Here is a 21,052-nt window from a genome sequence, read left to right on the forward strand (position 1 = left end):
CTGATTTTATGTCACAGTACTATTCAAATACTGGCATTAATAACATAAGCAGCATGATTCAAATGTCTTTGAACCGGTTGTTTCATATGCTGAAGCAGCTGAAAATGTGTATTTTGTGCAAATGATGTATCCTTTAAAAATATGAGATGTGTTTATGGTCCCAAATATGATAAGTACAAAACAAGATGTTGTCGAAAGTGTTGTGATGATGGAGCAAAATTACCTTAAAAAGAAACGATTTATATTTATTTTTTGCTTTCTTGCTGTAAGGACACATCTTAACTGTACAAGTACTGTTCTTCAATAAGCCATCACTTTAAAACCACAGCAGAATAACCTGCCTTAGAGACAAAATTAACTCAATCACAGGCTTCTATGAACAGAAGTTGAAGAGGTCACTGCCACTATTATTTGCAGCAGTCAATGTGGTTAATTTTTCACAATGCTGAAATAAAACATTTATTTTCCTGCAAACTGACTTTTCATTTATTTCAAATCTTGACAGGATTACCAGACAGAATACAGGCTTAAAGAGATTGAATTAAATTAAAGCTATATTCTTACCATTAAAACATTCTTAAAAGGAAATGAGAAAGACGGCAACTGCTTTATCTGAATTTTCTTTAGGGTATAGATAGCTTGTATCCAAAAGAAAACATACCAACATGATTAATTCTGGAGAAGCAGCATCAACAAAACCTTTGAAAAAGTTACTGAATATATATCTTAAGAACAATTAGACAGCCTTAAAGCAAAACTTGTACTGTATACAAATTCCTGGTCATAACTAACAGCAGTAAGCTAAATAAAGTCAGTTCAGTCTACTCACTTTCTACCCAGTCCTCTTTGGCCCACTCAGGTAAACATGTGGCATATTCAAAGTCAGGTCCTTTGTAGCGTAAAGCATGAAGATACATGATGAGATCCTTTTCCTTAGGATCTGGTCGTACTAGTTTACATTCACTACACAGGTGGTCTCTTGTCCCTGGAGGGATCTTCAGAGTAGAGTCAGTTTGATTTCCATTTGATTTGCTCAGTACAGGGCTCTGAGACTCCTTGAGTGAGGATTTGTTACTGTTAGGGTCTGCCGGGCCCTGATTTACCTCATCTACTGTCTCGTTGCTTGAGATATAACCTGTCATCATTTTGGTAGACAGCTTTGTGTCATCACCACAGGCATCAGTCTCTCTGTGACAACTTTCCCCACTCTTGTTAGGTTCTGATGAACTCTCAGCTTTATCTTTTTTCTCAGACATGCTGCTTTTACCTGCCTCTTTTACAATCTCAATCCCATCGTTTGGTATATCCAACAGGTACAGACTTTCCTGTGAGCAATGCTCTTCTACCAAAGCCTGCAGTAGCTCTTCATTACTTTTGCCCACCAGTCCAGCCTTCCCCCTATTAGGACCCCAGGCCAATGACCCATAGATAGGATCCCTGAGTATGGGAAATCCCAGGTACTGGAGGTGGACTCTGATCTGGTGTGTGCGGCCGGTAAGGGGTAAACAGCGGACCACGCTGGTTTTCCCATTGAAGCTAAGCCTCTGAAAGATGGTGCGGCACTCCTTTCCTTTGGGATCAACCCGGCAGAGGCCGATTTTAAAGGAAACCACTAGAATGGGCTCCTCACAGACCACTTCACCCTCTGGGAACTCTCCCTCCACACGGCACACATACTCCTTTTCAAGCTGGGGAATAGAGCAAGTGTACAGAACTCTTTAGAGAAGTTCTGAAAATCCACTGATGAATAGGTTAAAGCTTAAAGTCAGAAATGCTGTACTTCAAATCTGCTTAGTCACCTGTAATTCAGAATGTAAGTTAAAAAAAGAAAGCATACCTGTCTGTCTCTCACCAACTGGTCTAGCCGCTTTGATGTCTCCAGGGTCCTGGCAAACAGCAGCACTCCAGATGTGAGCCTGTCCAGTCTGTGGACTGTATGAAGCTCAGAGATGCCCCGTTCCTTGCCCAGTATAAAAATAACTGTGTTGTGGCGGAAACGGCCACAGGGGTGGACTGGGATTGAGGCCGGCTTGTCAACCACAAGAACTTCACCATCATCTACCAGAACCTCGAGGGGTGTGCCCACTACAGGTGGCTCATGGCGGTGCACGGTATTCCTCATATGGTCATTATTCTATGGAAAGGAAACAGGAAATACAGCATCATCTATCAGTTTGTGAAACAGTATGTCATCACCACCTGGAACCAAACACCCACTAACAGTATGTGGATGTTTCAACTGCATGTTTGATTTGTTTAGTTGCTTATTTGGTTAGATGAATGTATTTATGTATGGTGAATGTAAGTATTGTAAGAAATATATGTCAGTACAAGTAAACTTCAAGAAACATTTCTAGTTTTATGCAATAGAGCTAAACTGTACTATAGTTTGAAAAGAAGACCTCTTCAAACTGTAGCTTTACATATACGTCCAGATATAGTATGGTTGCACTTACAACGATGCTGAAGACCTGGCTGCATAGAGCACGTGAAGTGATGAACCTGTGAGTGTTACTAATGTAACCACATGTGACCAAGTGACTGTGATCTCCTATATAAAAAGGAATACAATCATAAATATACTCTGGCGATACTGACCCGGAGGACCAGAGACAGATCTTCCACAGGCGTCTCATTGAGCCGGATGCGACCCTCTTTTGCCGCTTTCTGGTAATACTCTACCGACTCCGCTCTGAACTCACTCTTGAACACCTCCAAAAGGCTCTTCCCAATCCACCGACCTTTGCAGTAGGTCTTGAAGTCAAAGTAGTAAGGATAAACTTTGCGGAGGCCACCCTCAAAGTAGTAAGAGGTCTCACTGAAATGCTCCTGGCTGAAACTGACACCGGGGTTCCGTTTCTGAGGAGGAGGGATGTATCTCTCGCCCGGACGGATCTTCTTCCCTCCTGCTCCTCTCCGTTTCTTCCCTCGGGCTCTAGTCTCTGGTTCCTCCGAATCGTCGCATTTGCGTTTGCCGGATTCTGTTGCCTCTTCAAGGACAGCATCCCCCTCGGACACCTTGGTGTTTACGTCCAACGGTGTCCCTGTAGCAGGTTCTGCCTGCTCCATGGCCGAACCGCTCTGTCGACGCCGTGGAGAATAAAAAATACTATTCACAAATGTGTTGACGTTATAAAATAAAATAAAGCGAGACTTTTCTTTATAAACTACACGTTTATTAACTTTAGTCTCACTCGAGAATAAACACAGTAAAGCACATTTTCTCGAACCTCTAACAGACACACTCACGTGCATTGCTTTGTAGAGGTCCTACGTGATATAGACGCAGACTGATGACGCTAACCTGTAGTCCAGTCTGCCGAGTGGACTCTAAACTGTTAAACCCTCGCGTCTCCCGCTTCACCAGCTGCAATCATCTTATTATTATCGCCGTCCACTGTTAATGTCACCACCTGCATGTTAACAGTTTGTACCGAAATATCTGACTGTACAAATCATGTTTTCAGGGTATTAAACTAATTAGACCGGAGTTAGATTGAAGTTATATAAAATGTTGTTTAAAATGTTGTACTGCTATTATTACAATAAGTAAAATATACGGAACTCCAAATGAATATAAGCATAATGAATAGTAATTATGATTAGTTGTCTGTAATCTATTTTGTGCATTTGTCTTTAATGTGTAGTTGAAAGTATTATTTACATTTGTTTTAATATTTTCTGTAATATTTCTCTTTCCGAGTACCAATTATATGTTGTAAATACTGCAGAAAATAACATTTTATTTTTGTATGTTCTATTCATTCATGTGTTGAGATTGTTTCCATGCTGTAACCTCCTGTTGACTTTGTAACCGAGTACAATTTCTCTTTCTCACACACACACACACCGTTAATCATGCAATTTTCAACAACGACTAAATTAGCAATTTGGTTGGCTTTAATAATAAATTTAATAAGTATAGATCGTATAGCAATATTTGTACAGTTTCAAAAAATTATGTATCAAGACATTTTTGGCACAATGCCCAGCTGTGTAACAATATCATACAAGGCATTCCTAGCCATACACTATATATAGTGAGTAATTTTCTATATTTTCAATAAATCCCCTTGGTTTGTTCGCAGTTATTCATTACCAATTCATTCATATAAGATTAGACACAAATATGCAAATCTTATTTGAACACACACAGTGTTTTCGTATTGTATCTGCTACTTTGTTACTGGTGAGCTTCACTGACGTACCCCTAAATAAAAATGCAAGAACCTCACTCAAACTTTGTTAATCACTCTACAACTGACTCCAAGGATTTTAGGATAAGGCCATCAGTCCAGCAGTGGTCACTCACGCGGTCATCCACTTTTTCAGCACTCCCGAAAGATTCTTGTTAGGCAATGGATCGAGATCTTACTTGAACGTTGCTGGGTGACAACCCACCAGGGAAGGTCTCCTTTAAGACTGGAGCTGTGAGGACCTGGAGATGCAGCACCAATGCCACCTCCTGCTGGGGCAACCACACTGCAGTCAGAGCTCATCTCTGGGGAGAGAAGTATAGCATGTACACCATCAAGAAAAACCTAGTGGATGTGGGTGGATGGACGATATGTTCAAATATAATGTGCAGGTTTTTGTTGGTACATAACATGGTTTTCCTTAAAGGTTTAAAAGAAAGATGGTTTAAAGATTATTGTTCAAAAGTACTATATTACCCAGGCCACTGGTGTGTCTTGTCAGTTAGGGGAACGTAAATAACTCCCATCAAAGCTTTTTTGAGGAAGGACCCATCACTCTGACGATCATACTGTTCTAGCACCTGATTCCCCCCCTCTGGGCCCACAGGGAGAATCAACCGCCCACCTGGCTTCAGCTGCTCCAACAGCTTCCATAAGAAAGGGAAAACAAAAAAAAACATTCTCATTTGAAGATGCTATCCAGTTCACAATATTAACTCAGCGCAGTCTCTTAATGTAAAAACAATTCTTTAGTCTCTATTTCAAACTTTAACAGGTTATAATTTTTATAGACCACTGACTCTGATTCACTTTAATACTGTTGTGACAAGTGTTTCATTTCTTTTATTTGATTTGATAAAATTCTCTATAACATTTTCACCACAGTAAAAGTTTGATGTCCTTACAGCTTTAGGAACAGTAGCTGCAGCTGCACCAACATGAATAGCATCATATGGCGCTCCATCAGGATAGCCGAGCCTTCCATCCCCCACTGCAGACAGATGTAAATATGAACTTTTTAGTATCTTGCAGCTGTGCAGTTTCCAAATCTGCATTTGAAAAAGGAATTACTTTGCCATCTCCTGACTCACCTACAAGTTTGATGCGTCCAGAGGAGAACAGTTCTGGGTTATCAGCTTGCACGTTTTGTATTGCCTTTTGAACCAGTTCATCAATGTGTTCAATGCCAATCACTCTGCCACTAGGTCCTGTCTACAAACAATGCAGCAAATGCGGGTGTTGCACTCACTGTGTATTTTATGTGAACGGCTGTTAAGTAATATAAGTCCATAGTACACTTATTATAAGAAACATCCCACGCTTCTAATGAACTTACCATTCTTGCAAAGCAGGCAGTGAGATATCCACTTCCTGAACCAACATCCAGCACTGATGCCCCTTCTGTCAGTTTCTCACTTAACAGTTCTAAAGCATGAGCATGCTGTAAAAACCGGTCCACAGGAAAAAAAATCATAATTTAAAATCATTTAACCCAACTGTGTTAACACATCTTAAGTTGTCAGAGTTTTGTTGCTCACCATGTGTGGAGCACTGATGGTCGCCCTGTAGCCTGTGATAAGCATTATCATAACACTGAGTCACAGAATGAAACAGCTAACAATCTTTTAAGCCAAAAGTGTTACCATATTAAGTGTTACCATATTGGCAAGTCTTTTATTTAGAGTAACTGGAATGAATACCTATAGACCGAGGAGAATCTGCATAAGGGTAGTCTTTAGCGTAGAGCCTTCTGTCTGTAGCCAGCATGGCATCAAACACTCTGTCACTGCGGATAACTCCATGATCTGGAGAAGAAAAGAAGAAGACACAATTTCACTGAACTGATCTGGTAATGTGAAATGTGTTTCTCTAAACCAAGTTTACTGTAAACCCAAATAGTCATGTCCACAGTTATAAACCATAGTGTAAGTGCTAGAGGTCAGAGAAACTAAGAAAACACTATTCAAAGGGAAAACATAGTTTTATTTCTAAGCAATAGATTAAAAAAACAGTTACACACTTTTTAGGTGAAAGCATAGAAATAAATCATCCATTAACACTGGAAAGTAATGTGTGGAATTTGTGCTATAGTGATATCCTGATATATTTTGTCTCAGCAAAATATTTATGTCTTTTTTCCTGGTTTTGGAGACAAAAATGTCTTTAAGTGAGACCACCTATGCTTCCTAACTTACACACAGCTTGAAATATAAAGCACTACTGATGAGAGGGGGAAAACAATCACATTACACTTCTAATTTGACAAAACAAAATATATTTTGCATTTAAGTGCAAGTCCATTTCAATTACAGTACTTTAATTTTCTTATTTTTCATTTACAAAATGCATCTCATTACCCCTCAGCCTGCTGATAAGCTCTGAGTGCGTTTTGCCACTGGATATCCACGCCATAGTCCGGGACAGCAGCACACCCATAGGGACCGCCACTACTGCCAGACGTAAAGCTGTCCGCATCTCCTACAGTGGATCTCCCTGCAGGGACATGATGATCAGCGCTTGCAAAGCTGAGTACACGACACATATAACTGTAACATTTATTTAACTGTGTGGTTGTCGTGTTAATTTTGAATGCTTCGCAGAACACTGAAGTGAAGGTGCAAATTATTCCCAAATTAAACTGAACTTGTTCGCAGGTATAATTTACACCGAAAATAATGCGTTGACGTTACACGAAATAATCACATCTCTGAACAGCTGCTCCTAATATCTCTCTTTCCTGAAGACAATACGCACTAATGAAACAATTCAACAGAGGACAGTTGTTTACCCTGATAACTCGTCACGCTTCCTTTCCGTAGAAACAAACTTCCCAGGACCCTCTTCGGCGAACCACGGCCTTTCTAACTCGAAGGTGACAGACAGCCAATCACATCACAAAACAGTTGGATAAGCGGTTGTAACGTCCAATCAAACGTCTCCAAACAAGGAAGTGGGTTGACGCTTGGTAAAGCCTGCTGGACCATGGACACAGTTAGCTAGTAAGGCTAATCTTAAAGCTTTAGATTCTTACATCGCAAAAAATAACTGTTAACCTGTCAAGAGTTTCACACAGGTAAGGTAATAAAATACATATTTGTAATTCATTATGTTGACAAAGCGTTTAAGAACATTTACAGTGGTCTAAATTGTTTAGGTCAAATTTGTACATACATTTGTACTTGGAGCTCAGATTTAGATTTTTCTTTATATTTTGAAATCTGCGCAGCCTCTCTTAATGTTTTATGAAAATAACTGTTTTAAATTTGCTGAACGAATCACGTCACAGAAAAAACAGGGAAACGGAAATCTGATGTTTACATCTGTAAACCCAGATTGTCCCAGAATGACTGACAACTTCGAGAGTCAGGAGGTTCGGTCCAGCGGCGAGCTGTGGTCCGAAATCTGCTCCAGTCTGCCGGAGGTGCAAGCTCCAGAAAACAACACTGACTTCAAAGATTCATTCCAGCCAGAAAAACAAGTCGGAGAAACACAAGTCAATGGACACTCAAATGGGACAAATACCAGTACTTCCAGTGTCAAATGGGAACCCATGGAGGATTCTGAGATCTACATAGCCAGTTTAGGTATTTCCCTGTTTCTTTATTCTATGAGCGTAAGCCTTTGTCTTCTTTATGTATAGGTGGATAGTGGATATGACCGGGCTTTACAAACCCTATTAAGTAGGGTAAGTATTAAGGTTTATTCTTTTTCAGCAACTTTGTCTTAATCAGTGTAGTAAGTGAGATGGTTTTCAGTTCCCCTACATGTTGTCTCTCAGCAGTCCAGTTATCTTTTCAAAAGAGCTTTTACAAATACCACTCCTAATAGATAACAACATACAAAACACCCTTTCCCTTCTGATTGTTTAACTGGGGTGGTAAGGCTCCTTAGAAGATGATGAAATGTATCTTGTCTTGTTATATTAGGTACAGTGGTATAAACATTAAACACAGTTTTTAAATATATAGCATTTGCTGTATGAAAATCTTCTTCTTTTCCTTTCGGCTGCTCCCTTTCAGGGGTCGCCACAGCGAATCATGTGCCTCCATCTAACTCTATCCTCTGCATCCTCTTCACTCACACCAACTAACTTCATGTCCTCCCTCACTACGTCCATAAATCTCCTCTTTGGTCTTCCTCTAGACCTCCTGCCTGGCAGCTCCAACCTCAGCATCCTTCTACCGATATATTCACAGTTTCTCCTCTGAACATGTCCAAACCACCTCAATCTGGCCTCTCTGACTTTATCTCCAAAACATCTAACATGAGCTGTCCCTCTGATGTACTCATTCCTGATCCTGTCCATCCTCGTCACTCCCAAAGAGAACCTCAACATCTTAAGCTCTGCTACCTCCAGCTCTGCCTCCTGTCTTTTCTTCAGTGCCACTGTCTCTAAGCCGAACAACATTGCTGGTCTCACCACCGTCTTGAACACCTTTCCTTTCATTCTCGCTGATACTCTTTTATCACACAACACACCTGACACTTTTCTCCACTTGTTCCAACCTGCTTGCACTCGCCTCTTCACCTCTTTTCCACACTCTCTGAACCGTTGACCCTAAGTACTTAAAGTCCTGCACCTTCTTCACCTCTGCTCCCTGTAACCTCACCATTCCACCTGGGTCCCTCTCATTGACACACATGTATTCTGTCTTGCTGCGGCTAAGCTTCATTCCTCTGTTTTCCAGAGCAGACCTCCACCTCTCTAGATTTTCCTCCACCTGCTCCCTGCTCTCACTACAAATAACAATGTCATCTGCAAACATCATAGTCCAGGGAGATTCTTGTCTAACCTCATCTGTCAGTCTGTCCATCACCAGAGCAAACAAGAAGGGGCTCAAAGCCGATCCTTGATGCAGACCCACCTCCACCTTGAACTCCTCTGTCACACCTACAGCACACCTCACCACTGTCTTACAGCTCTCATACATGTCCTGCACCACTCTAACATACTTCTCTGCCACTCCAGACGTCCTCATACAATACCACAGCTCCTCTCTCGGCACCCTGTCATACGCTTTTTCTAAATCTACGAAGACACAATGCAACTCCCTATGACCCTCTCTGTACTTCTCCATCAGTGTCCTCAAAGCAAATACTGCATCTGTTGTACTCTTTGTAGGCATGAAACCATATTGCTGCTCACAAATGTTCACCTCTGCCCTTAGCCGAGCTTCCACTACTCTTTCCCACAACTTCATTGTGTGACTCATCAGCTTTATTCCTCTGTAGTTGCCACAGCTCTGCACATCTCCCTTGTTCTTAAAAATTGGTACCAGTACACTTTTCCTCCAGTCCTCTGGCATCCTCTCACTCTCCAAGATCTTGTTAAACAAACTAGTCAAAAACTCTACTGCCACCTCTCCTAGACACTTCCATACCTCCACAGGTATGTCATCAGGACCAACTGCCTTTCTGCTCTTCATCCTCTTCAATGTCCTCCTCACTTCACTCTTACTAATCTTTGCTTCTTCCTGCTCCACACCAGTCACCTCTTCTACTCTTCGTTCCCTTTCATTTTCCTCGTTCATCAACTCTTCAAAGTACTCCTTCCATCTTCCCATCACACTCCTGGCACCTGTCAATACATTTCCATCCTTATCTTTAATCACCCTAACCTGCTGCACATCCTTTCCATCTCTATCTCTTTGTCTGGCCAACCTGTACAAATCCACCTCTCCCTCTTTAGTGTCCAACCTAGCATACAAGTCCTCATATGCTCTTTGTTTGGGCTTTGCCACCTCTATCTTCACCTTACGCTGTATCTCCCTGTACTCCTGTCTACTCTCTTCAGTCCTCTCAGTGTCCCACTTCTTCTTAGCTAACCTCTTTCTCTGTATACACTCCTGAACTTCCTCGTTCCACCACCAAGTCCGCTTTCCTCTTTCCAGATGACACACCGAGTACCCTCCTACCTGTCTCCCTGATCAAATTAGCTGTAGTAGTCCAGTCATCTGGAAGCACCTCCAAACCACCCAGAGTCTGTCTCAGCTCCTCCCTGAAAACTAAACGACATTCTTCCTTTTTCAACTTCCACCACTTCGTCCTCTGCTCTGCCTTAGTCCTCCTTATCTTCCTCACCACCAGCATCATTTTACACACCACCATCCTGTGTTGTCTGGCTACACTCTCCCCTACCAATGCTTTACAGTCACTGATCTCTTTCAGATTACAACGTCTACACAAGATGTAGTCTACCTGAGTGCTTCTCCCTCCGCTCTTGTACGTCACCCTATGTTCCTGCCTCTTCTGAAAGAAAGTGTTTACTACAGCCATTTCCATCCTCTTTGCAAAGTCAACCACCATCTGACCTTCTGCGTTCCTGTCCTGAACACCAAACCTGCCCATAACAGTCTCATCACCTCTGTTCCCTTCACCTACATGCCCATTGAAATCTGCACCAATGACAACTCTCTCACCTCTGGGGATGCTCTGCATCACTTCATCTAACTCACTCCAGAATTTCTCCTTCTCTTCTAAGTCACATCCTACCTGTGGGGCATAACCACTCACAACATTGAACATCACCCCTTCAACTTCCAGCTTCAGACGCATCAACCTGTCTGATACTCTTTTCACCTCTAGAACATTCCTCACAAAATCCTCTTTCAATATAACTCCTACTCCATTTCTCTTCCTATCTGACCCATGGTAAAACAACTTGAACCCTGCTCCTAAGCTTCTAGCCTTGCTACCTTTCCACCTGGTCTCCTGGACACACAGTATGTCCACCTTCCTTCTCTGCATCATGTCGATCAACTCCCTAGCCTTCCCTGTCATAGTACCAACATTCAAAGTCCCTACTGTCAGTCCTACATTCTTAGCTTTCCTCTTCTCTCTCTGCCTACGAACACACCTTCCTCCTCTTCTTCTTCGTCTTCGACCAACAGTAGTCCAATTTCCACCGGTACCCTGTAGGTCAACAGCACCGGTGGCGGTCGTTGTTAACCCGGGCCCCGACCGATCCGGTGTGGAAGTCTTTGTCACGATTCGCATGTTTGATTTGGCATGTGTTTTACGTCGGATGCCCTTCCTGCCACATTTCTGCATTTATCCAGACTTGGGACTGGCACAAGAAGACACTGGCTTGTGCCCCCTTGCGGTTGCATTATTTGCTGTATTAAAATCTTTCCCTCAATTGTTGTTTTGTCTCAGTTAATGTGTATTATTCCATAGAAGTAAACATTTATTCTGTCTTTGTAGCAAAGACTTTTTACCAAGATAAGGCCACTTTTAAAAATTATATAAAATCTGCAATTAAAGTTAGTGCGAAATGCAAAATACACATATGACATTACATCTCAACCCATCCTTTTTCATTCCCTGGCAACATTCCCTATGGGCAACAAAGTGTTGTATATTATATTAAACCAATTGCAGTTTCCGTGGGTCGATTCCTAGCTCCTTGTGTTCATGGGCAAGACACTGAATCCCAGGTTGCTCCCGGTGGGTGAGGCTAGGACCTTGCATGGCATCTCTCTCATCATTGGTGTGTAAGTGAATGGGTGAATGAGAAGCGGAATTGAGTAGAAAAGCCCTATATAAGTGCAGACCACTTGCCATATTTTATTTTAAATAACTGTCAAATATTTATTGGACTCACATGGAAACAAAAAACTGGTCTGCACTTTGGTGTGTATAGACTCTACTCAAAAAGTGCGACCCCTGATGCTTTATTTCACAATGTTAATGAAGATTGGTGTAAGGTTTAAACTATTATATGTTTTACCTCAATTCTGCTGCAGAGAACCGCCTGAAAAAGTTAAAGGGCCAGTCCAATGATGTGACATCCAGGGACATGTTACGCTCCTTGTCTCAAGCTAAGAAAGAATGTTGGGATAGATTCTTGCATGATGCCCAGACCTCAGAGCTCTTCCAAGGTGGTGACATGGATGCGAGGTGGGACATTAGCTTCAGGAAAACTGCCCTACTGAATCCAAAGAAGAAGAACATATTGTATACATACTGTGAAATATTTTGTAATTTAACTTAATCATCTGCAAGTATGAACTAAATGTTTTAAACAGTGTGTCCTTTACTTTTCTAGACAACATAATAACTTCACTTTGTGTATTGGAAAGATAATACATATAATACTAAGCAGCTGACAGCCTTACACAGGACTCCTCTCACCTTAATAACATTGACCCTTTGTACACCTTCACTTTCAGTGCTCTTGAACACTTCAGGAGGTGGTTAGTTCCTGAGAAGGTAGCAATCAGCGCAGAGGAACTGGAATACCTCCTGAGGCCATCTCAGAATAAGGAACCGGTGGGATCAAACCAAACACAAAACGAAGAGGACACAGTGGAAGAGAGAAGGAACCCTGAGGAAGATGACACACACAGCCCAGAGAAATGAGGGCATTAAAATAGTAATAAGAGCTATTTTGGAGTGTATTCAGTAAGCGTGATTTATTAAACCCACGCTCATTTGGAGCTGTGTTATTTCATACTGCTGTTTTGGCCAAAGCTTTTGTTATCAGTGGTCAAAAAAGCTATTACAACCTGTCATCATCGCCTGTATCCCCAGCAACTGAGTGTTAAGTACTAGCTCAGTCACATGTCTTTTGTCCTTGCTATTCATCCCTTTAAACACATCACACCATGAGAATATATAATAAAGGCTTGAAATAGACTTGTTTGTCCTCTGGCAGCAGAACTACCATCTAGTCTGTGTAGCAACTCTTACTACATCTTAAATACATATGCAAGGCTAATGAAGGACCACATGCAGTATCATGTTGTAAATAGTAGGTATGATGTAAGCATTATCTAGCAGACGTTATTTTTCTGTGTCTAAAAACTGTGACATCTAAAGTAGGAACACTCTGTGATGTTTTTCAAAGTATATTGTAACAATTGTGTAACGTCTTCATTTTTGCCATGTTCATTTTTCACTTGAAGTTTTACCCAACTTTAAATAAAAATAAGTAGAATTGATTCTGTTCTTTGTCTGTTTATTAACTCAAGTTGAAACAGTCAAATCAACAAAAATCAAAGTTTAGATGAGTTTGCTTACAGCTAAAATGCAAAGAAAAACCAACCCAAATAAAAGATATACAGGTATATACAGTAAATATATTCTTAAGAAATCTTATTTGGGTCTTGTCCCCCTATACTTTTATCATTGTGAGGGCCAGTGTGTGCTTACATGCATGAAAAAGAGTATTAAGTGTACTTTGTTTCTCAAATGTGGTACCTTTCTGACTGTAATATCTTTAGATGGCAGCAAAGGACCACATAATACATACAATAAAAAATACTCTTTCCCAAGAAAAAGGGTTAAAATTAATCAATAGTTTTTAAATAATCCTGAATCATTTTACATCTCGTGCTTCACTGAACAGTAAAAAATCCATATAGACAATGATGTCATTACGTCACACATGCACATCCTGAAACCTCAGATTTTAGAGAAGGGAGACCTTTATTCTTTCAGCAAACAAATGTAAAAACTGATTTGAAACATTTATTATGCTGCACAGTAAAGCTCAATTGCCCAATTAGGTAAAGACGTTATCAATGTAGGAGGACTTCAAGTGACATCGCCCAGGCATCTCTGCTCGAACATAGAGAATAACAAAGATTGGACCATGTCTTGGCCGAAGATTATGAAGGACATTGGCTTTTTATCTCTTTGGGATGCTGTTGAATTTAATTCTGGGTAATGTGGTATCAATTTTCCTTTTGTCATTTGACATCAGCTGCTCCATCAAGCTTGACCATTTTCTTTAAAACGTTGCCCCCCTTCAAGGAAGTCTGTCGATCGCAAAACATCCAACTCTTTCCAAATTTCATACTTCATGGAAAAGGAATTACTGTAGCTCTAATACTGTCGCTTATAGTATTTTAGTGAATGTAAAAAGGTATAAATTGATAGATATAAAGGTGGTAAATGAACAACTGCAGGTAATATACAATTGACAAAATTGCATTTTAATTTAACATTTCCACTACTGACATCAGTTTAATGGTTGGTGGGGCTGTTTATTTAATCTGAGGACATCAGAGATCAGATTTCTTTACTAACACCTGAAAATTACATTGCAATCAAGGACAGATGCCAATCAAATTTTAAGTTTCTGCCATTTCCAACTGACTAAGCACAGCTCTGTGACACCAGTGAGTTGGTAATCTCTATCTATTCTGGATTGAACAGTAGTGGGTATGTGAATTAAAGTCATTTTATTTATGCCAAGATAAGTGGCACAAAGTGTTCCCCACGTACACGAAAAATGAGGACAAAATCAGTTTTAGTTTTGCTGCATTGAGTAGATACTGTATCACATGTCCTCTGGGTGCTAGAAGATGAACAGCCGCTAATTACAGGGTTCCCAAAGGGTTTTATGTCAAGGATCTCTATTGGAATTGTTTCATGAAATGAAGCTACGGATGCCATTATTCACGTAAACATTACTTATAAAGGAGCTGAACAGATTTAATTCTATTTCAGCTGTCAAGCAATTTAACATACATTCAGCTAAAACTACTGTTTTCTGTGCTGCTGTTGCTCTGTTGTGTTTTGCTGTTGTTGTTGGGTTACAAATGGGAAGCCTTTGAACATTCGTATATAATTGTTTGAATCAAATTAATAAAAATTGATTTGTCTCACACAACACAGCTTTCATATTAAGTCCAGGTTGTGCTTAAAATAAGATATTTTACTTATACAATACTAATTTTATTGACTTGTTTGTAACTCACAGTAATACATTTATACACCCCAGAGGGTCAAACCGATACTTGACAAACATTTCAGAGTTAAATCTGTTCCTATAAAATGATGTTTGCCACTTACCATAATAATTTGCATACCTTTACAATTAGAATTTGGTTCTATGAAAAAGCTACTCAAGTACTGTTATTTTTGTTCAACTATATTTTTAATATTGCAGCTACAGACTAGGTCGTGAACAATTTTGCAGAAAAGGACATTATATATTCTGGCAAAATACTGTGCTGCAAAAACGACCTACAGTTGATTCATTGGCAGTGACCATTTTGGTTCTAAGCTTAAATTTTTCTAATTGAGAATCTAAATTTGGATAAACTCACAATAAAATAGCTGCTTTAGAGAGAGAGCAACATACTTTGTCCCCCACTTCACGGGCATCTTTATTTTGTAACCTTTGCACATACGCACATGATGAATCACGAGGTCACAATGTTTTTTTTTGTTTTGTTTTGTTTTTGTAGCTCTGATACCAAGACTGACAATTTTTAAAAAAAAAAATTAGTTTAAGTTTTATGAGTATTTAAGAAGTGTACTGCTTGTGAATGATCGTGGTTTGTCTGGTAATCACTCAATTTGTGCTCTGCTACCTCATCTTGGTTGCCGGTGTATTTTCTAGAAAGTGGACACATTGTGAAAAATCTCACAGCTGGAAATGTGACATCCATTCAAAATTATTCTGGGAAGGTGGGAACAGACTATCTGGGATTATTATTTGTGACTATTATTGTTCTTCATATACATTTTACAAAATCACTTCTTTCGTCACTTAACATAAATGTTTAGGATACATGTAGAATAGCTAATAACATGAGTAATGATACTAGAGAAAAATATACAATGAAATGTCCGGAACACATACGACCATATAAAATGAAAGACACAAGTGCCAGTAGAAAAATTATTTAATAACTGAAGTCATAATAGGTGCATTATTTACAAATGAGTGTCACTATAGTCCATAAAAATAGCATAGATTAGAATGATCGCCCATTGCACGAGATGCCGAGTGAAAATAAAATGACAAATGACAGTATAGGATTTTTTTAACCATAGTGCAAGTGACTCACTCACATGAACACATACTATATGCTGTGTGTGTGTGTTAGAGAGAGAGAGAGAGAGAGAGAGAGAGAGAGTGAGCCAGAAAGAGCAAACCTCTTTATTCTGAAGCAGAGCCGGTTGCAGTGAAGAAGAGGTGAAGCCGCACAACAGTAGGACTCACTAGGGACGGAGCAAGCAAACAGGTGCTGGACTGTCCATCTGACAAGTGAAATCTGATGTCTGTAAGAGGTACTTTTCGTTTAATTTGTACTTTTTGAAACTCATACAATGGTATTTGTCAATCTAATTCTTTGGATAATAATATTGTGAATTTTGAGAAATTATCTACATTTTTATTTTGTGATTTTATGGTTACATTAAATTGTGTGAATCAACTGATTGCTGGTCAGTCTGTGTCAATGAAATGACTCAGCATGAGAAGTGCAGCTTTTCCTTTTGATGATCATCTGGACAAGTATTTCAACCACTCTTTTTATCAAGATTTAAACAACTTAGTTAAAGCAATTTTGTACTATAATGACAAATACTGTGGTTATAATCTCATGCTTAGCATCACATATTAATGAGCACATGTTCATGCTCTACAGTAGGTGAAGACTTTTTAAAATTTACATAACCAGGATTTGGTTTTTTTTATGAATGAAAGTGATACTAGAATGATGCAGTATAATCAGTGGCTTTGAGAATAATCTCAGTCACTTGAAGAAAGTACTGAAGACATGTTTATTCTATCCTGCTTGTAATATTTTGTGGATTTAAACAGCAAAGCCAGTGTAGCATTGTTGTCACATGGTTTTTATTAAAGAATTGAAGTCCTAGGCATGAGAATAAGACAGCTTTTCCAGGCCTCTGTGCAAAAATGTGGAACAGATCAGCATTCACTCCGCGTGATATCTAAGTATTTATTGCTATCATTGCTTATTTCTTATTGCTGAATAATATTCAATCCACTGACTTAAGCTTAGACTACATATGCAAATGTTTCCGCAGATGTTCAGGATGGTAATCTTCAAGACTGAGTTTGACTGTTGAGATATTATGTCTGCTGTTCTTCTGTGAAGAGGGAAAATGGGCAAAGTGAAGCTCACATGGATTGGGCAGATGATTGCTTGCTGGTTATGAAAACCAGAAACGTGTCAGAGAGAGATAAAAGATGAGAAGTGTAGAGTGAATCAGAGCCTAAGATGTTGTGAAGATAAAGAGTACAAATGAAAGTAAACAGATGTATTATTGTTCAGAGAGAAATTCAATCCCAGCTTCAAGCTTTTTAATGAGATTTATTGACTGAGAGTTTTGAAGATGGGTCACTAATTGGTTTGTCCTAATGCGACTCATCTTTTCAATCTCCTATATCCTGTCTTGATGTTAACATCGCTTTGGGCTCAATCAAAATGCCACTCAATAAATTATCCAATTATCATGAAAGTTAGCAAGCCCTGTTCTCTGTTTCTGCATAAGTGTAACCTAGACTGTGATCTGAAATTCAGTCTTAAAATGAGATATAGTCAACCAAATTAAACTAATGAATGTATTTGTTGTGAAAATCGATCCAGTCCTAAACATATGTGTATGGCAAAAGTATGTGGACCTTCGGTACCTTCCTCCACTGTACAATTCTGAATTCCATGATATCGAGCTGTTCTACTCCAGAAGCAGCCAAGCAGGCCCAATGTATGATACTAATACCACCTGGTTTCACAGATGGGATACAGTTCCTATGCTGGAATGCATAGTTTGGTCGTTTCCAAACCAAAAATTTCTTATTAAAGCCAAAAAGTTCTACATTGCTACATTTACGTGTGTCCACTATGATTTTTTTCATTAACCTTCTGGCTTCTCCACATGACTCTGAACAAACCATAGACAGGCAATAATGTTCTTTTTGGAGTGGCTTGACACTAGCCACTGTAAGAGAGGCTTTTACTGTTCTACGCAATTATCTTAAGGTTCCTTGTGACCTCCTGGAGCATTACAGGCCTTACTTTTGGTGAAGTGTGTTGAATTTTCACCATTTGTACACGATCTGCATGACAGTCAAGAGAAAGAGTCCAAACTCTTTAGAAATTCCTTTGTGACTCTTTCCAGCCTAGTGAGAATCAACAACAGTTTTAGACACCTTCTTTGGTTGTTCGAGCAATGACACACTTTTTCAAGCATATGATGTCAGGACTGGCTTGATAGTGGAAACTCAGACTTAACACACATCACAAGTCTTGCTGGTCACAAATTTTCAAATGCTACTGTAAATATTATGTTTTTGGACTGATCTAATACATTTTTATTCATTCTGAATTCTGCAGCAATGGACTGGGAGAAGTCAGTGAACCAATCCGCAGTGAACTCTTCTACTCCATTCCCTTCCTCCTGCTGCAATTCTTCTCATCCCTTCTTCCCATCCTCGCCATTCTCTGCTCCATCTTTCTCTGGCCTGGACCTCCTGTTCAACCTGAGGCTACTCTTCATTCCTCTCTACTCTGCCGTGGTCCTGATCGCCTGCTTTGGCAACCTTCTCCTGCTCGTCCTCATCTGGCACAAGAAAAAAAGACACAACACCACAAACTTCCTCATCAGCAACCTGGCACTTGTCGACCTTGTTATGTGCATCTTCTGCGTCCCTTTGACGGCCTCCTATGCTTTTGATAAGCGTGGCTGGGTGTTTGGAGCCCACATGTGTCATTTTGTCACTGTCATGCAGTCTGCAGCCGTCTACGCAGCAGTCCTGTCCCTCATGGCCATTGCGGTGGATCGTTACATTGTTGTGGCTTACCCTATTCGCAAAAGAGGGGGCTGCCAGTTTTGCTGTGGTCTGGTGGTCCTGATCTGGCTGTCCTCTCTGGTTTTATCCACACCTACAGCGCTGCACACTGAGTATTTGGACCTGCGGGCTGCAGGCTTGCAGATGGCTGTGTGTGAGGAATTTTGGGATGGCCAGGAGCAAGGTCGCCTAATTTACTCGTGCTTCATACTCTTCTTCTCCTACTTTGTCCCATTAGGTGCTGTGTCCATTTCATACTGTGCTATATCTTATAAGCTAAAGCAAAGGACCATGTCAGGCCTAACAGCTTGCCCAGAGCTAAGATCTGCACGGGCTGCCTGGAGCAGACGGAGGAGGAAGACCTTTTGTCTGTTGCTGGTGTCTGTGCTTTGTTTTGCCTTCTCCTGGCTCCCCTTACAGGTACAAATGAATAATAATGTATCTATACCTTGCGAAATGTGCCTACACACAGCAGAAGAATGATACCACTCCCATGTATGCAGTGAAATACGTAGTGTCAGCTAGAACAAGCAGTCGGTTAGCTTAGCTTAGGGGAAAGACAAGAAGACGGAGGAAATATGTCACAGTTCCACAAATAACTAAATTCACATACCAGTGTGTCAAATTCTCCTGTTAACAAATATTTTGTTAATTTGGACAAAAAACTGACACATCTCAGGCAGTGGCAGTCAGTTTAAGGACTTGTCATCAAATAAATCTTTCTTTGAAAAATACTTTGGATGACACATTTTAATTTTACAGGTGGTGAATCTGATCCATGACCTGGACACAGACTTCTCCATCTTGGGGAAGAATTACGTAAACATCATCCAAGTGTCAAGTCACCTGTTTGCCATGAGTTCAGCCTGCTACAACCCTTTCATTTATGCCTCGTTACACGATAAACTGTTGTCCTACATGTGTCACCACTTTCTGTCCTGGAGGAGAGAAAAAGGAACGGACAGGGGTCAGGGGTCAAGCATCCTGACAGGATCTCACCGAATGACGCGCCACCACACCTCCACCATAGTGGCTGATTTGCCAGGTGCTGCTGTAAATAACATTTTTCCTCAAGACAACTACGCTTAAATTGTTTTAGTTAAACCGGAGGTCCACACACAAGAGTTTTACCAACTGGTGTTTTCTTCAGCTCAGCTTGATGAAAATCTCTGCATCACTTCAACTTTATAATGAATTTTGTAAGCCTTCATACTGACATATCAGTGGAGGTAAGAGAGAATTAAGTACGATTAATCTAAAGTAGCACTGAAACTCACAATGTTGGATAGTGAGGTGTTCATAAAACAGTCAAACTGTGTACAGCTGTGTATAGACACAAATATCCACCATGTTATGAATAAAAAAATATGTCTGCTTTGATTAAAACTAATTTTAAAACTAATTTTAAGTAAGTATTAATATCTTTAACACAGATATGAATGTTTATTTTCTCTGCTATTGTGAGCTTTAGACAGTAATTTTGCTCATTTTTGCAAATATACTTAATTAAGTAATTTAGTACATACTTTTTAATCTAATAATTGTGCTTATTCATATTCTTGTGGATTGCTAATGCTGTGCATCAGCCTTATGTTATTTATGTATAGGGAATGTACTGTTCTTATTAAATGTTCATTTAATATTCCTGCCAACTTCAATTGAAAGTGTAATAGGTTAAATTTAAATGTACATTGGCTACATATTAAACAATAATGTTGGATGTATTTTTTTCAAATTCACTTAATAAACTGTTTATGTAATTTAAATAGTCTGTCTCTGTAATAATTACATCACTTTTATGGGATAAAAGAGTAACATGAAGAGTTTCTGCGATAATGATGGACTAATGTGTTTCTGTCATTTGCTTGGCCTTGAGCCACTGAACAAATTTCACACTGCTGCAGCGGTGACACTGACTAACATAACACTATATGCAAAATGTACAGCTTGCTTAAATGTCAATATAAATACAGCGATAGGGTAAAAAAAAAAGTACCATTTGTTCTGTTTATTTGAATGGTGTAAAACCTGAGCAAAAGTTAATAACAAGTCTAAACCCATATCACAACAGATACCTCTCTGCCACATGGAAACATCTGTCATCTTTCTTGAAGCTGTCAGGCTGTTAAAAATGACAGTATACTGGTTTCAATATTGTCCAACCTGCACCACTTGAGCATCTACTATTACTGATTGTAGACCAACAGCTCCGTGCAGCTCTATTGAACCATGAGTCACTCTTACCTGAACAAAAGCAGTGAAAACAAGCAGTCTGGTGAGTAATGCAGCACTGCAGGTTTTC

The 21,052-nt window shown here is 39.9% G+C and overlaps 4 protein-coding genes across 9 annotated transcripts; 2 read left to right on the forward strand and 2 right to left on the reverse strand.

Moving 5' to 3' along the window:
• Positions 1 to 458: 458 nt before the first annotated feature.
• On the reverse strand, positions 459 to 4,333 carry rpusd2 (RNA pseudouridine synthase domain containing 2). 2 transcript variants are annotated; one of them, XM_067479032.1, is made up of 4 exons: positions 3,250 to 4,333; positions 2,599 to 3,081; positions 1,838 to 2,134; positions 459 to 1,688 (listed from the first exon to the last, which is right to left on the reverse strand). In XM_067479032.1, exons 1-4 carry the CDS (start codon positions 3,253 to 3,255, stop codon positions 822 to 824), a joined length of 1,653 nt encoding a protein of 550 aa, XP_067335133.1. In that variant the 5' UTR covers positions 3,256 to 4,333; the 3' UTR covers positions 459 to 821. The 2 variants fall into 2 exon arrangements, with proteins under 2 accessions (XP_067335133.1, XP_067335132.1); XM_067479031.1 differs by having other exon boundaries at positions 2,599 to 4,333.
• A 9-nt stretch (positions 4,334 to 4,342) lies between these two features.
• On the reverse strand, positions 4,343 to 7,110 carry pcmtl (l-isoaspartyl protein carboxyl methyltransferase, like). 2 transcript variants are annotated; one of them, XM_067479034.1, is made up of 9 exons: positions 6,985 to 7,110; positions 6,554 to 6,689; positions 5,897 to 6,001; positions 5,735 to 5,766; positions 5,533 to 5,637; positions 5,288 to 5,408; positions 5,102 to 5,187; positions 4,674 to 4,843; positions 4,343 to 4,501 (listed from the first exon to the last, which is right to left on the reverse strand). In XM_067479034.1, the coding sequence occupies exons 2-9, from the start codon at positions 6,669 to 6,671 to the stop codon at positions 4,489 to 4,491; spliced, it is 750 nt and encodes a 249-aa protein (XP_067335135.1). In that variant the 5' UTR covers positions 6,672 to 6,689; positions 6,985 to 7,110; the 3' UTR covers positions 4,343 to 4,488. The 2 variants fall into 2 exon arrangements, with proteins under 2 accessions (XP_067335135.1, XP_067335136.1); XM_067479035.1 differs by lacking the exon at positions 5,288 to 5,408 and having other exon boundaries at positions 5,102 to 5,245.
• Positions 6,683 to 13,138, forward strand: ccdc32 (coiled-coil domain containing 32). Of its 4 annotated transcripts, none has more exons than XM_067479038.1 (4): positions 6,683 to 7,274; positions 7,529 to 7,780; positions 11,942 to 12,095; positions 12,368 to 13,138. In XM_067479038.1, exons 2-4 carry the CDS (start codon positions 7,540 to 7,542, stop codon positions 12,555 to 12,557), a joined length of 585 nt encoding a protein of 194 aa, XP_067335139.1. In that variant the 5' UTR covers positions 6,683 to 7,274; positions 7,529 to 7,539; the 3' UTR covers positions 12,558 to 13,138. The 4 variants fall into 4 exon arrangements, with proteins under 4 accessions (XP_067335139.1, XP_067335140.1, XP_067335137.1 ...); XM_067479039.1 differs by having other exon boundaries at positions 6,683 to 7,195; XM_067479036.1 differs by having other exon boundaries at positions 6,684 to 7,269; positions 7,483 to 7,780.
• Positions 13,139 to 16,040: 2,902 nt separating this feature from the next.
• Positions 16,041 to 20,808, forward strand: prlh2r (prolactin releasing hormone 2 receptor). The gene is made up of 3 exons (XM_067480980.1): positions 16,041 to 16,223; positions 18,296 to 19,170; positions 19,513 to 20,808. Exons 1-3 carry the CDS (start codon positions 16,211 to 16,213, stop codon positions 19,837 to 19,839), a joined length of 1,215 nt encoding a protein of 404 aa, XP_067337081.1. The 5' UTR covers positions 16,041 to 16,210; the 3' UTR covers positions 19,840 to 20,808.
• The last annotated feature ends 244 nt before the right edge of the window (positions 20,809 to 21,052 follow it).

The sequence above is a fragment of the Channa argus genome, chromosome 16, assembly GCF_033026475.1.
Source record: "Channa argus isolate prfri chromosome 16, Channa argus male v1.0, whole genome shotgun sequence".
NCBI lineage: Eukaryota > Metazoa > Chordata > Actinopteri > Anabantiformes > Channidae > Channa > Channa argus.